Source organism: Phoenix dactylifera, chromosome 13 (assembly GCF_009389715.1).
Source record: "Phoenix dactylifera cultivar Barhee BC4 chromosome 13, palm_55x_up_171113_PBpolish2nd_filt_p, whole genome shotgun sequence".
Lineage (NCBI taxonomy): Eukaryota > Viridiplantae > Streptophyta > Magnoliopsida > Arecales > Arecaceae > Phoenix > Phoenix dactylifera.
The window spans coordinates 4361217-4378238 of record NC_052404.1 but is presented as its reverse complement, the minus strand read 5'-3'; the positions used below and the strand labels follow the sequence as shown (position 1 = coordinate 4378238).

Here is a 17022-nt window from a genome sequence, read left to right as displayed (position 1 = left end):
ATTGGATTAGTACCAGAGACCTGAGCAAGACCTTACCTCTTTTGTTGTTTTGCCGGATTTTCAACATTTTGTTCCTCCAAAATGTAGTTAAGTGTGTGTATATATATACCCACACACCATATATAGAAGCATAGATATTTATGCTAAAGAAATCGTGATATTTAATTTTTATTTAATTAATCTTGGCATCTAAAGCTCACCTAAACTATCAGGAAGGAATACATTTCTAGATCAGTTTCATGAGACTATCTAAAAATAAAAAATACTCGACTTAATAATCTCTTCTATCTTTGTGACTATCATGAACCTAAGATCTATATATCATAATCCAATGATTGTTATGTGATCTAATTAGACTTGCACCATTTTCAATTTATTTTTTTTAGTAAACAATATTGTAATTTTAAAAGTGCTAGCATGACCACTCTCTGCTTAAATTTTTACCCATAAGCCACTAACATATTGAAATTAGATTATCCTAAATCTCCATATATCTATGGTTTTGAACTATCCATTAATGAGTTCCGATTAGATTTAAAACACCAAATATAATATAGTGGTAATATTGAAATTAGGTCCAGTTAAAATGTTCAATCCGACTCTCCTGGAAAAAAATAAAAGAAAAATCAATCCTATCGAGTGTATCACATGTGAAGTCCACTTATAGCTTATCTTACTCTTTTATAGTTGCATACTTTGTATAAATTACTTTTCTTGCCTGGATATTAGAATTAAGTCCAATTGTTCATTGGTTATATAATTTTATGGTCTTATACCATCTTTAAAGGAAGTTAGAATTGTAGCTTTTGGATTCACTTGCTATCATGTAATCTTTCATGTTCCATTATGAGTTTGAAACTCTAACCCAAAACAACTTTCCAATGCATACATGGAAAGCGAGTCATATTTCAGAGCTAGCTTATATATTATAATAGAAAATCCTAACATCTAGTCATCTAGACTGCCTCTTGCACTTTTCGATCCTCTAGTTTGTTATGGAACCATCTTTCTCCAACTTAAAGCTTTGTTATCTTTTTTAATTAAAAAAATTATATTTTTCAAAATAAATCTTCCCACTAAAGTCTCTAAAGATGCAGAATTATTTCCACATTTTGCATGTGGAAGAGCCCCTCTCTAATCTATAGCACTCGAACTTCTATTTTTTATTTTTTGAATTATCAATTTGTGCAATTGCTTGACTTACGACCAAGTTCCACCTTTAACCTGATTAAGTATAAAATTTTTAAAAATTCTATTTCTTGACTTCTCTAGTAGTGCTCCCTTAAGAATATTTTAGATGAATATATTTTAACACCACTGCATGCCAATTACTTTCATATCTATCTATTTTATATGAGGTTTTATGTTCCTTGTTCAAGATGGTTTCTTTCCATCTTGGTTTTGGTACCTTGATGATTTTTAAGCCAATATTCTCGTGAAAGAATTATTTAAAAATAAAGTTTTTAAGTAAAAGATAACAAAAATATATTTTTACTCTTTTTTCTTCATTTATTTAGAAAAAAGAAGAATCAGTGTTAAGCATAGCCACGAGTTTCAATATTTGAAATTATTTCAACGTGCAAAAAGAAAAGACAACAAATAATAGTTGGTGGTACTCTAAAGTTAAGGAAGAATTTGTGAACTTATAAAATTTGAAATAATTTGTAGAAACACGGTTCATGTGCTGAAATCCCAATTTTTAAAATAATTCTAGCTCTCTTCTCTTTCCTAACCCTTGTTTTTAGTAACATTAGAACTTTAACTAAGTCTCCAAACCCTAAAGCCTTTGGATACCCATCCTCTCACCCATCTCTTATAAATCCAAATACTCTATACAATCACTATTAAATGAATAAAATAATATCTACCTTATTAGAGCTACGAGGGAGGCTCTTTACTATTAGGGCTTTGGTTTTTTTTCAAATCTAAGGAAAATCTTCTCTAGTGCTAGCAATTTACAAGATCTTCTAGATTCCTTATATTTTTTCTCTCTCTTTCACTCTTCTTTCTTACTCAATTCTTTCTACTTATTTGATTGTTTATTTATTTACTTTTTTATTAATATTTTTCTAATTTCCTTGTTTATTAACTCAGTAACCTTATTAAATTATTACTCTCTTTATTTATTTCTAAATTTATCTACTAACCTTACTATCTTGCTACCTTTTTGTTTACTTTCTCCACTGCTTACTCTTTTTTGTTTACTTATTTACTTTCTCACTTATGTTTATATCTCTAGTCATATTGGTTTCATAATTTACATAATCACCAAAAATAACAACATGAAAGTTTTTATTTTTTTCTACCATAATGCAGGAACCTTTTAACTTTTTTGTGAGGATCTAGAAGGTTAATATGAATTTAAAAATCCAAAGTTCTGAAATATTTTAATTAACCCCTTTCCATACAAACATACCAAAGCATTGTCTAATAAATCATCTATATATTGGACTTATTTTTCATCGAGGCATTACTTACAGTTTTCATTTACAAAAATCAAGTAGTATAGATCCATTTGTTAGAATGGTTCAAGCATGAATTTTTGTTTCAAATTACAAAAAAGAGCTTTACCTGCTTGTAAAAGACCATTAGGAGAATAATGTATTTTAAACCTAATTGTAGATTTATAATATGTCCTTTAAAACAAAATATAGATGATGGTAAGTAGTCATATTTATCAACAATATCTAACATAAAATAAGATAAACAAATTAAAATATGAATTAAAGTCAAACTAAAATACAACATACCATTGTTATCTCAACTTCATGTTTACTTTCAATATTTACTTCAATGGATTTTTTTTTTTTGAGGTTTAGATATTTTCTTAGTGTAAATTTTATCAAAATAATCTAGAAGAAATGCATCATACACCCATCCAAATAAAAATTTGAATATATGTGGCAAACTTATTAAACAAAGTAACCAGGACAATAATAGTTATTAGTAAAATCTTTTAGGCATACTAGTTATCATTAAACAATCTCTACTATACTAAAAATATGAATTTTCAATACTAGGAATATTCCATGCAAATTTTGTTTATCATTTTTTATTTGCAAAATATATCTTTCCACTCTTCTAAATTATTTAGAGAATCATGATTATATATATATAAAGAAAAACATAAAATTCTTACTTTAGACTAATAAGAAAAGTTTATGTAATTATAACCATAGCAATAAATAAATAAATAAATCCTGGATTCCATAAGAATAAGGCAAAGTAAAAAAAAAAAATGTTACAAGACATACCCAAGAAAATATAATATAAAAATAAATAATAGAAATAAAAAATCAAATAAATAAAGAAAAAAAAATCAAGCATGCCATTTTTAACGAGATGATACTAAAAAAATCCTCTCTATATTATTCTCTCACCATCATTTATGATAATAAAGAAACAAGAAAAAAAGAATTCACGTTGTAAACAAAGAGGAAATACCACAGTAACAAATTTGTGAAAGTAAATAAATTAGAAAAAAATTAGAAATACCAACTATATGCAGATAAGGAAATATTTAGTTATTATATTTGCTGGAGTATATAAATATGAAATAATTAAAAAGAATTACAAACAAATAAGAAATATCTAATTTTTTAATATTATTTTTTCTCATCAGACGCACATCCGGTCGGCTAAGCCAGGTAAAACGCCAATTTGGGTTTTGTTCCCAGAAAGCGATCGCCAAAACCAGATCTCTCGACCCCCTCCTCTTCTTCTTCCTCCTCTCCCTCTCTCGCTCGCTCTCCGTGGTTTGTTCGTTCGTTGGTTGGTTCGAATTGCCGGCAATGGCGTCGTCGGGTCCCGACCACCTCTTCAATCTCCGGAACAGCTTCTACTTGGGGGCGTACCAGGACGCCATCAACAAGAGCGACATCCCGGGCCTCTCCCCCGACGACGCCGTCGAGCGCGACTCCATCGTCTACCGCTCCTATATCGCCCTTGGCTCCTACCAGGTCCCCTCTCCCTCTCCTCCCGATCTTCGATCTCACTTCCTCTTTCCCTCTCTGATCTCCTTCATCTGCAGCTCGTCATCAACGAGATCGACTCCTCCGCCCCCACTGCCCTCCAAGCCGTCAAGCTTCTCGCCCTCTACCTCGCCGGAGACAAGGTTGGTTTCCTGGCAGCCGATCTCGATTTGGTTGGACTTTTTTTTCAGATCTCGTGGTTTAATTTGTTCGGATCTGGAGGTCTGAATCCATGACTATTTTGATCTCTCATGGATTTCTTCATCTCTAGTATTTTCTTGTGATCTGATGTGAAATTTTCGTTCAAGATATTTTTCTGGGGCACTGTCGAATTATTATTACGATGGAAAGTTTTTGGGAATGTTTCAGTTGAAGGTTTCACTGCAGCATTTCGTTCTTTCAATTAGAATGGTTGTTTCTCACTTTGTGAGATGTGTTGCGAATTAAAGAATTGAAGAGAACAAATAAAGACTTGGGGAGATTAACGAAAACTTATTAATATTGCAAAATATTAAAGAATCACTACTAAGAAATTACCTAGTGGCTCCCAAGAGTTCCCTAGATGCTTCCCACTTATCAAAATTATCTGTGGCTTCATCTATTCAGGCATTATCTCTCAGCTGTATCTTGCTCCTATTTCAAGTTTAGTGGCAGAAATCTTTTGCCATGGTGCTACACTCACTATTCAAGCTCTTTGGATCCTGGCTCTTGCACCTGCTTTTCAAGTTCTTCACTAATCTAAATTTCCTGAGTTGTCCTCTGCTTCCCCAGTCCTACATCTGAATCACTCCTATACCCACTCTTGATTCTGGAAAGAATGGTTTGGATTCACCTGCCACACGTTTCAAGTCACTTCCCTTTCTCTCTCAAGGAAGAGAATGCCCAACTTTGGCAGATTTTTGATTATCTTTAGCTAACATTAAGTTTACATATATTTTCTTACCTCTTATGTAATAGCACCAGGTTTCTACTTTTCCTTTCTTTGTCCTTGTTGAAGAGCATGCTGTCACAGTAATCTTAAGCAGGGGGGTTTCATCAATTCTTGAAACCAAAAAAAAAAAAAAAAAATTTTGGGCTTGCTTCTTAAAATTATTGAATTGCCTTTATAGCATATTTGTTCAAAAATGAAGCTGCAAATCATCTCAACAAATTCTAATATTATTGGAAAATGAATATCTAACGTTTTTTGGTAGGGTGAAATATCAATCTACTCTCTCTCTATCTCTACACACAATCAGAAGACTAGGACATGATAGCAGAAATTCCTTATTCTTATTAAAAAACGTGGTCACTTCTTTTCCCACTCCCCTTTTTGTTAATATGCGTCAATCAAATCTTATTTCTTTCTAGCCAGGAAAAAGGTGGAATATCCCTTTTTATGCCTTATCTTTAAAAATCTCAGTTTCCTTAATTAATGTTGGTCTTTTTACTTATAAGATGGAAAAAATGTAACATATATAGCATAGGAACTAGTTATAGATTGATATTGTCTTTTGAATAAAGATAAGAAGAAAAAAATAAGTGGTGCTGGCAATTGTTATATTTTTTGGTAAAACGTTGCCAAAGATTAATAACTTGATTTTTTTGGTTTTGGTTTTGGATGGGCCTTAGAAGATTTGATTTTTGGGTCTAATTTATAGTTTTGGCTTTAATTGCGACAGTTTTTGGCTAAAAAATATAAAAAGTTCCAAATTAATTTTATAAACTGAAAACTATAAAACAGATCAAGAAAATCCATTGAATATTGTTTTAGAACATATTCTGTTGCTGAGTATATTTTGTTTTATTGTTTGGTAGTTTCATGCAAATAGGGGTTCGTTCAATAAAAAACTAAAAAAAAAATCATGTTCCACATCAATTAATATGTAGCATATCTTCTTAACATTTGATGAAAATTTCGCACATAAGGAATCACATGCCTATGATATTTGAGATCTAGGGTATCCAGACTTGTGCCAAAAGACATACTTTTCTCTAAGTTTTATTTTTTTCACCTAAAGTGACAATATTTTTAAATATTCATAAAACTCCCAAATTTGAGTGCAATCTTGAGAAAAATGCTTCATGGTATTCAATGAAATGAAGGAATCATAAACAGTGCCCTCATGATTAATATATATTTGACCACCCCTTAAATTAGTTTTGGCTGTAAGTTACAAAATTGACCATGGTTTCTGATTGGTTCTAGCTAAAATGTATAGATCTTAGTTTTTTATTTCATGCCCCCCCCCCCCCCCCCCCCCCCCCCCCCCCCCCCCCCCACCCCAACCAAAAAAAAAAGGCATATTAATGAACTAGGCTCCTGTAAAGACTTAGAGACTGATTTCTTACTCTTGTTAAAACTTTAAATTCTGGTCTTCATAGAGAAACTCATATGAAAACTTGTCTTTCTAAACCACATTGACCAACAATACAACAATCTTCACCAAATTTGTTCGTCTATTCTCGACTTTAACAATTTAATCATCCATTTAATTCTGATCATTTTTCTTGGCTTGAGAGCTAAAATAAAATGGTCTAAATCCAAAAAGGGTTTTTTCTCCTTCTTTATCTAGCAGATTTTTTTCTTCAGCTTTGCAAAGTATGGTGGTCTAGGCTGCCCTAGTATGATTTGAATTATAGCTGCATGAACAACCAGATACCAAAATCCACCACCTAATATCACTAAAGAATTTCAAAATCCTTTGATTTTACTATCATCTTGTGATATTTTCTAGATAATGGGATAAGGATTTCTTAGAAACTCTTGGGAGGCCTATACTGTAAGTCAACTTTAGCATCTCTTCCATTTGCTCAGTTTGTCAATAAGAGGGTGTAATTTGTCATCCCTACTTTATTTGGTTGAAAATTTGATATTTTAAGAATGTTATGCAGGCAGATAATAGTGATTGTTCTTTTTTTGACTTGCAATGCCACCTAACAATTTTTCAGAATACGAATTCTGAAATTGCTTGTCATCTTGTGCAGAAGCTTGCAAACCAGCTCAATGATTTGTTGACAAGGCCTCCCAACTATCTAGGTCCTAACCTATGTTGATGGTTTTAATTGTTCTGAATTTACTTCTAGTTTATCTGTGGATTTCTTGATCAACTAGGATTGGTAGTCCATATAAATAATTCAGTTTTAGGAAACTTTTCAATCTTCATATGTCCCATGTTTAGTTTCTTGCCCACATTGGTGGCATTCTTCTTGTGTTTTACTCTACCATGTGTGCTAAATCTTGTTTATATTTTAGGGCTTTTCATCAAAGTTTCCTTGCTTGTCTGCATTCATGTGCTCATCTAGCTTGACATGGATGATGCTGATTGCATGATTTCTTGTGTACTAGATTTAAATTTTGATTGATATTTATTTGGCAATTTTTGCTAGCAAGATCGTAGGTTTCTTTTCATTTGTTTTATTAATGAACTGTTTACCTTTGAAAAACAATGCAAAAATGCGAGGTGGGTGAACATCTAAAGCATGTTTAGTTTCTCTTCTGAATGTTACTTAAGTAATTTGATATGATGGGAGATAAATTGGCTTTCTTAAGGGAAATAGGAATACTCAGATCTGGAGAGGGGAATGGTGAGTGCTCTAAATTGGGTCAGTGTGAGAATTATTTTAATGAACACAATCTCTCTCTCTCTCTCTCTCTCTCGCTCTCTCTCTCACACACACACATCCACTGTGTCTAGGAGGATCAATCTTCTTAATCTTTTTTAAGAGAATGGAATAACAATTTAACTTCGTTAGGATTTTTTTTTTTTTTTTTTTTTTTTGGGGGGGGGGGGGGGGGCGCAGATTTGATGGCAAACACCATGACAACAGGCTTGTAGGAGGCTTTTGCTGATTTCTTATGTTTTTGGGATCTCAGGAAGCAAACAATTTTGCTGCTTGTAAATGTCCAGTCTTGTGATTCATACATTTTTGTGCTGTTTTTTTCATTTTTTTTCCTTTATTTTTGTTGAAGGTTTTAACCTTTGTATCTTTATTGCATTTAATGTGCATAATGATATACAGTTATACACACTTGAATTATAGCTTGTGTGCTTGTTCGCACCTTTGCTTTTTGGTCTTTCTTGTGTGCTTGTTCTCGGCAATTTTTGATTCTCATAAGGTTTTTTTGTTGCCTTTTATTCTTAAGGAATCTGCAATTGCAAGTCTCCAAGAGTGGCTGAATGATGCAGCAATTGGAAACAACCATGCTCTTCGACTGATTGCTGGGATCATTTACATGCATGAACAGAACTACATCGAGGCTCTTAAGTACACCAACTCTGGAGGAACAATGGAATTGTGAGTCCCAAACCCTTTTACAAGAAGATATTTTCTTATATATGATATATATGGCAGTGGAGTTTTGAAATTTAGGATGTGGCAATGTAGTTGCAATGATTCCTATCAGCAAGAGAATTATTAATTATTGGCTATATTCTGGTAAAATTATTGAGTATCCTAGTTAGATATCTCTTTGTTAACAATTTTAAATATTACTGTATTCATGAAAAGTAGATATTATTTATTAAACTATTCATGTAGGAAAGATGGACTTATAACTATTATCATCGCAATCTGATTTGGTGCAACCTTTTATTTGGATGTTAAGTAATCAACACCCCCATTGGTTTACAAAGCACTTGAAAAAGGCCCTTAATAGACTAGGATTACTGTTGGATCCTCACAAATAACGATCATAAGGACGTCTTTTGGTTTCATACTAACACATCTTGAACGCATCGTACGACCTTGAGGTTAAGGTTGATGACAAGCAGGGGTTTGGTCAGGAAAAGGTAGCTCGAGCACTGTCCAAGCTTTGTCCTGAATCTCAAAGCCCAAGACAGTCTTGGCCAGATTTTGACCCAACCTCTCTTTCTTCTTTTTTTTTTTCTGGGTGTGTGTTGGGAGGAGAGGGGGACATTCTGTGCAAGAGGCATGCAGTCAGATTCAGTGCACAACAGTAAAGAAGGATGACATTTTCTTGGGATCCAGGATATGGAAATTGGGCATAAAGTAGTGGTGGAAGTGGGAAGATAGGCGAGGTGAGTAGACAAACTAAGGGTGGAGCAGGGAGACAAATTGAGAGCTTGGGGTTGGGGATTTAGACATGTAGCAGATGTGTTAGGGTAGATGGTGCTCCATGCCTGTGGCCAGCATATGTAGCAGAAAGGTTGAGCATGATGGTGGTAGGTTGAAGGGAGTTGAGTGGAGATTGAGAACGGAAGAGAGGAGAGTGGAGGGGAAGGGGAACTGTGAGGAGGGCTTGCGAGGTAGGGTTCAGGTGAAGCTGATTACTCATTTCTTTTTTATTTTCTTTTTAAATCGATAATAAGACCATAAAAACAATGAGCAAGTCATCACTTTCCATATGTCGCCCTGAATATACTGTGGGCCTAAAAATACAAATCCATCTTGGTCAACAACTAACTTTGATTGGCCTAAGCGCAATCTGATTTAGGCCCATCCTAAACCTGATAAAACTCTATTTGAGATCTTGTGATCGGACTAATTTTCCATTGAAAAGAGAGGGATAATTGTGGATTCAATAATTTTTCTAGACATGAATATAACCAAATTGTTTCATTAATGTAATATAACTTTAAGTATCAATATGCATTGTGTAATTCTAGAACAAGTTAACATTCTCTTTTATGTATAAGATATGTAGCAAGGATACTAATTTAAATAAATATACATATTTTAAGATTATGTTTCCGCCGATGCATTTAAATGATGGTGGTTAGCTTAAATTATTGTTGCTTTTGTTGGTGGGGCTTGGGTAGCGCTGAAAGTAGGCCTGGCCGGGCCGAGCCATGCCCCTATCCGAACCCGACCCGATTTTTTTTTTAGGCTTCAGACCGGGCTTAGGCTTGAAAATTTTTGGGTAATTCAGGCCCGAGCCGGACCCGAGCCTGGCCCCGGCCCGAACCCGATTGGGCCGGCTTGAATTACCCGTTTGGGCCAAAAATAGGTCCGGCCCAAACTCAATTAAAATATAATATTTTATAATATTGCTTCACAAGTAAATGAGCTAGTTAAAAATTGGGCTCTCTCCTATAACATAAGTAAATAATACATGATACATTATTCTTAGCTAAATCTATTTTAGTTTGTCCTTTACTTTCTCATTATTCTTTTTAAATAACAATATACAAAAATAAATTGATTCGGTCCTGAATTCGTTCTCCATTTCGGGCCTTGTTCGGGCTCGGGCTGGGCCATTGACAAACCCGAGCCTAGCCTAAAAAACAAATAGGCTCTATATTGAAGCCCAAACCTGGTTTAAACTCTTTCGGGCCTAGCCTGAAGCCCGGCCCGAGCCCATTTCCTGGCCTAGGCTTGGGTGGCACAACTTCAGGGTTTTAGCTAATAGTCATGTCAAGACAAATCAATACATTTCTTGGGTCTTGCCAAAGATATACTCATTTTCAATCACATGTAGGTTCCGGAACTTCACACTGTTAGATTGCCTACTTTGCTCACCAACTGGTGGGAGGCAATAACATGGGATTTGTTCTTAGGTCAAACAATAATGTGAATGGAATGATGTATTCTAAGGAATAAGATTATTGTCTGTTGGTAACAGACTGGATTCTGTACTCTACTATGCTAGATGTTCTAGGGCTTGTTTAGGGTATATACGAGTCCATATTGATCAATACTGGTCCATGTTGGATATTACCATAGATATTGAACTTTGATAAGTTATAATTGAATATGTAGTCATAAAATGAAGAAATTCACGTCCCAATTTTTTTACCTAATATTTGATTCTCAGTGCTTGTGTAACAGTTGATCCTTCATGTGTTTCTTTGACAGTGATAACAGTGGGTTGATCTAATTGATTTCCTTATTATTTGATTCTTTTTGTTAATTAATGAATGAATGAAACAAAAGAATAATGGATAGGATAGAACCAACAAAGCCATTGTGTTCCAGGCATGATATATCACCTAATATGTGCCTTTGCCCTTTAAGCTAAACTTGATAGATCCAAGTGCTTCCTGCATGCAACTCCAGTCATTGACTTATTATTTGCCTTGAAGCATTGCTTAGAAACCTTGGAGAACTATGTTTTCTGCAATTAGTAGCGCCATTTCTGTGACTGAATTCACCTGAGCATGTTAAACCAGTTTAGCTAAGACCCCCTCCCCCTCCTTTCAATACCCAAATTTATGGATTGCAAACTTTTTTTTTGGGCTGCTTAATTTTTTATGTTGCCAAGAATTAGCAGTTTGTTGGATTCTAGTTTCTATATTTTTGTCAAGCTCATTCAAATCAATGGAAACAGAGTAGTAGTTCTGCATATTTTATAGAGAGGCAGCTCATGCTACAATTTCACTTATTTCCTAGTGCATTCATTTATTTCTTTTAGTCCTGTATGCAACTTCACACTTATATTCCAAAGTGGTTTTCTTTTCTAACTTCTAATACTTCTATGCTGTTATGCTCTTGGCTTTTGTGGAAGAAACAAAAGTACAGATCATGATGTGAGAAATGTTTCAAACAATAGATGCACTTGAAATAATATGATGTATATCGAATAGGCATGCTAATGCATGTAAATGCCATGAGTATATTGACAGGTGCTAGAGCATAAAAAAGATATTATTGGCTCTGGCAACTATTGATTTTTTCGATGCCACGCATTCTAATGACTGCCACTAAACAGCTCTTAAATCTATAATGATTTGACCAAACTTCTTGTTCCAGGCATGCATTGAATGTTCAAATATACCTTAAGATGCACAGGTCAGACTATGCAGAGAAACAACTGAAGATCATGCTACAAATTGATGAAGACCATACACTGACACAACTTGCAAATGCATGGGTAAACCTGGCAGTGGTAAGCCTTCTTTATTTTTATTTATTTATTTTTGAATATCTGTTTGTGTTGAGATATTCCTAGCTATTTAATATGGATCCTAATATTATTGCTTTGATATGTCAGGGTGGTTCAAAGATGCAGGAGGCATATCTTATCTTCCAAGATTTCTCTGAGAAGAACCAGATGACTCCTTTGATTCTGAATGGTAAGGCTGTCTGTTGTATGCACATGGGGCACTTTGACGAAGCTGAATCCCTATTGCTTGAATCACTCAACAAGGTAAGCTTCTAACATCCTATATTATGCTTTTATACAATCCTTGCTTTTGTTTATGTATTGTCTTTATTTCGGAGACTTGTAAAGGACAATGCTGCACTATGACTTAGAAACAAAAAATTCTGTTCTATGGTTTGTGCAGGATGCCAAAGATGCAGAAACACTGGCCAACCTAGTTGTATGCAGTCTTCACCTGGGCAAATCTGCAGCTCGATACCTCAAGTACGTGAGTGTAATGCTGTATGAAAAATTGAATATAAAAATCTAAAAATGGCATGCATTTCCGGTTTGCTTTTTCTAAACACATAATTGTACAAAATTGTCATGTGCTGGGAAGAATCCCTACTTTGATTTTACTGAACCGTAATTTCATTCAGTAGCATGAAATCAACCATATGTTGCTCTTGTACTGGAAATCTTGAGGTGTTAAGTTGGATATGAAACTTGGGAAGTCAAACCAGTCTTGCAGGTTTCAGAAAAAATGTTCATCTAAGAACTTCTTGAGCTTTTACCCTTTATTTTTATTTGTGGCACTCCTTGTTTGCTGACTCTAATGAATACACAAAGCTTATTTTATTTTTTAATAAATAGAAATGTAAAGGAGAAGGCAAGCTCTTAAAACATGCTAAAAAGCATAGAAATGATGGATATGAGAACAAAAGCAAGCAAAAAGAAATTTCTTTTCGTTAAATTCTAAAAAGTTTGCGCCTTTGCCATGCATGATTTTTGTATGAATTGATAAGATGTTGATACATATGTTTGTATTTATTGATGAGATTTTACTTGTATGCATGAGTCACTATACCTTCTTCCTTCACGTTCTGAGGCACTCTTATTTGACTCTTGTTATCATGTCCATGAAAAACTGGTTGTATGGTATCTGGAATGGGAAATATTTTCAGTTTTCTCCTTCCCATCTTTAAAGTTTGAACATGACTTGCTTGTCATTGGTGGATGTCTACTTTAGGATCGGAACTTCATAACCTTTTCTTTGAACTTTACCCATGCATATGCAGACCATTGGAATTTAGTGGAACCCAGGTACTTGTAACTGGGCAATTGCCAAACATCTTCCAAGAATTGTATCTAACAAGAGGATATATTATGTCATGTCAAGGAATCTCTTCCATAGCCTCCTTCAGTGGATCAAATTTTGTATAAATTGGATTTGAACATGAGATGTTTTCCCTGTTTAATAGAGCCATAATGTTACATCTAATTTGTAACTTTGTTGATCTTTAACCTCTAATCTCCGGTCTTCTTTTTGTGATATTAAATAAAGCTCTAGGAAACAGGAATAGTTCAGGAAAAGAGCTGCAAGAAAGCATCATGATTAAATTTCTTACTGTTACTTCCATTTATATACAAATCAACACCAAATTGCCAATCCGTTGTAATTGTACTGTAAGTGCTTAGAATGATAAATTTTTCATATTTATGCTAATATTAATAATGAAAATCATATTGCAATGAAACCAGAACATATGAAAAGCTCTCATTCAACTGAGCTTCGGATGTTGCTCTCTTTGGCCTTGTCTATGATGCTAGATGCACTATAGGCATTTGGGCATTTGCCATGGTTTGCATGTAGCTTTAAATGCCTGCTTCGCCTTTAGGCATCCAGTGCGAGGCCTAACTGCTTTGCCTGATCTCCAAGAATAATTGCCTGTAACATCCTCATTCTTACTATATATTTTTATTTTAAGCAAATTCTCCACCTTAATGTACCCGAAGTTGAGTGCTGCTGAATTTAGTTGCTATTTTTGCTTCTGCAGCCAGTTGAAGCTGTCACATCCTGATCATGTGCTTGTTCAGCGTGCCTCTTCTGCTGAAGATAGCTTTGAGAGAGCTGTTCAATCAATTGCATGAGCGCTTGATATTGCAGTTTCTAGCTGGTGGAACATAATTTCATCTCTGTTCTTTTTGATCATTCTATATCAGTGTACGATTCAGGGGTTACTTTTTTGTTAGTGTCTTGTGTGGGGAATATGATTTTCTCAACGAATTTGTTGAAAACATCGCTTTTGGCTCCTCCATTTGGGTGAAATATACTCTAACCAAAGCCTGTTAGTTATCAGAACTTCTTGTTCAATGATACGGATATCATAATGCTCTAATAGTTGCACTGGTAATGGATAAACAGCATTTCTTTCTCCATTGTGGCAGCAGGCTGGCCGCAGTTGTTAACTCTCCAGATGGATAAGCACACCACTTGCCATGTGAACTTTTATGGGGAGGAATAGCTTCGTTGTGTCTCCATATAACAATAATGACCATAGTTATAAACAGGCTAACAGCAGCTGGTTGTTTAAGGCGCAAGGTCTGCAATTTCATCTTTAAGTCCTGTTTGGTTGTTGGTTTGGTCTCCATTGTTTGTGAAGTGGTAGGTTATTTTATACTCGAACGTATTTAGAGAAAGAATCTGGTGAAGGCATCTTAAATTTCAGTTGGTTCTATGCACAATACTTTGCCTCATTCCATCTTTATCCATCTCAGCTCATGGCATTAGAACTGCGTATTGTTTGTGAAGTGTCAGATATTACGAGAGTTAATTTATTTGTTTTCAGAACACGGCGCCCAACACACACACACACACACACAGAGCAACGCAGCACTTTGAATGTCCTTGGTAGTTAATATTTATTGCTCTGGAAATAACAAAATCAGCTCTGGGGATATTACCACTCTTTTAGCAACTATGGTGATTATTGGGGCTTATGCTAATTGGGTGTCATCGGCATTTGAAACCTTGGGCACTCAACATAGATTCCCTATGATCCTTCTGGTGATCCAGTACAGGAAAGCTGATGAAAAAGCTGGGGGCAAAGTTGTTTATTGCTGAAAAAGCTTCGGTTCGAAGCTTTCGGGCAAAAACTTTATTTAAGACATGCTAGAAAGCTATTTTCATTTGAATAAAGATTCTGTAAAAACAGAAACTAATAATTCATCATAATATTCAAATATAACAATATGATTGAAATAATATAATAATTAGTGTTTAATATAATATTGAATAATATTTATATTTACAAAATAATATATAATATATCTTAATATTATTCATATATAAAAAATAATACATTATATAGTTAATAGTATATTATGTTATTATTATAATTAAGGTGTAACTTGAACTTGACTTATAAGGGTCAGGTTCAAGTATCATGTGTGGATAGAGTCATAGTTAGCTGCATCAGAGGGTCAACAGGTAAAAAATCTTCTCTTCTGCTCTAGCCTTTCTCGAATTGGCTGCAGGCTTGCTTTTTTGCCTAACGTTGGTTCTTCGCGCTATCTAGCTAGCTTGCTAACTTGCTTTGTTCTAAATCTCTCAACAATTCCAGCTCAGCTTCATAATTGGGAGTTGAGACTACCTTATCCTCTTCTGGATATTTATAGACCAAAAGCCCTTGGATTCGCTACTGGTTCATCAAATCATTCTTTGCCCGATCCTAGCCTTTTCCTATGGCTTCTGAGAATCATTCATTCCTTGATCCGAACCGAACCGAGCTAACCAACCTTCTTTGAAGAGTCAATTACTTTTGAAACTCTTCCCCCTGCGGCCTCTTTCCAACCCCACCCGCCTCCCTTCTTCCTATTGATTTGGTGCAACTCATATAGGGTTGCACCTTATTTTTAGATTGGACAATGAGTCTCAAATTAGTAGTCCGGGGTTGTTGGAAGTGATTCACTATCTACTTATATACAAAAGATCATGTGATTTAGTGGCTCTTGGCTTTGCTTCAAGTGGTCAATCAAAAAATATTTAGCCACTTGATGAATAAACTAGATATCTTCAAGTCATGATTTTTAGGTGTATAAACATATTATAGTTAGTAGATTCTATCTAACAGGTTGGATTATCGATATGGAACTTCCATCTTCCAATTTAGAAAGCTGTAAGTTGTTACTCTATAAGAGTTACACAAAATGCAACTCTTACAGAGTTGCACTTTTTCGTATTTTTAGATCGGTCGATGAGATTGTCACATCAAATCTAAGTTGTTGAACATGATCTACTATTTTTAAAATGCTTACATATCAAAAATTATATGATCTAGAGACTCCTAGCCTACGGCATCAAGTGGTCAAAAATATATATTATTTTATATTATTTAAACTATCTAATTTTTGGGCCACTTAATGCATCAGCTAGTAGTCTCCAAATCATATAACTTTTCACGTATAAGTGGATTAGAGTTATTAAATCATATCCAATAGCTTGGATTGTTGATTCGGGACCTTCATAATCCAATTTGGAAAAGTCATAGCTCTACAAGAGTTATACTAGGTATAGCTTGATCCCGAACCTATAACTATTTAGGTCATCTTTATGGATCCTGATTTGCCAATTTCTTTATGTCCTTTCTGAGTCTTCATCCATGTCATGTTAGATCTTCCCCTTCTTATACTACTTCTAATATTTTTAATACCCTAATGTACATGTCCTTAGCTATTTTAATATATTGTTTCCATACACTCTCCTATTTAAAGTCTGCTAAATTACTTTTCTTGGTACCTTATCAATTTTTTTTTTTTTTTGAAGTCAATGAGGAACATGTATAGACTTCTTTTTTTTTACTATTTTTACATCAATTATCTAAGTAAAAGGATAACCTCTATTGTTAAACTTTCAAGTACAAATCCAAGTTGATTATCTAAAATAGTTATTGTTGTGGGAATAAAGGGTCTCGGACTTAGTCCCACATCGACTGAATAGCGAAAAGATCTGTGTCTTAAATGGAGGGCTCGATTACCCTTCCCTCAGGAGGCGCCTTTTAAAGGGCAAAATCGTGAGGGGAGTAAGCTGCCCACGACACGCGTCACGCGATACGTACGCACTTTTCCAAAGCGGACAATACCTTCTATGGAGATGCAGTCTTCTTTTCCTGTTCCAGTTCGGTGGGGGCTAAGGTTTGAGGTCGGGGAAACCTCGACCTGAACAATGGCGCGCCAGAAAGGGGCCCT

The 17022-nt window shown here is 34.6% G+C and overlaps 1 protein-coding gene across 1 annotated transcript; it reads left to right on the top strand.

Moving 5' to 3' along the window:
• Positions 1-3650: 3650 nt before the first annotated feature.
• LOC103716424 (coatomer subunit epsilon-1-like) lies at positions 3651-14214 on the top strand. The gene is made up of 7 exons (XM_039132827.1): positions 3651-3959; positions 4031-4114; positions 8098-8249; positions 11664-11799; positions 11905-12060; positions 12200-12279; positions 13833-14214. The coding sequence occupies exons 1-7, from the start codon at positions 3792-3794 to the stop codon at positions 13924-13926; spliced, it is 870 nt and encodes a 289-aa protein (XP_038988755.1). The 5' UTR covers positions 3651-3791; the 3' UTR covers positions 13927-14214.
• Positions 14215-17022: the final 2808 nt, after the last annotated feature.

What these genes read in the sequence shown, in the direction of transcription:
- LOC103716424 (XM_039132827.1), top strand. Translation starts at nt 3,792, where the DNA reads ATGGCGTCGTCGGGTCCCGACCACCTCTTCAATCTCCGGAACAGCTTC. An exon ending in TCTACCTCGCCGGAGACAAG is followed by an intron (nt 4,115 to 8,097) that starts GTTGGTTTCCTG and finishes TTTATTCTTAAG; the next exon opens with GAATCTGCAATTGCAAGTCT. An exon ending in TCTGCAGCTCGATACCTCAA is followed by an intron (nt 12,280 to 13,832) that starts GTACGTGAGTGT and finishes TTGCTTCTGCAG; the next exon opens with CCAGTTGAAGCTGTCACATC.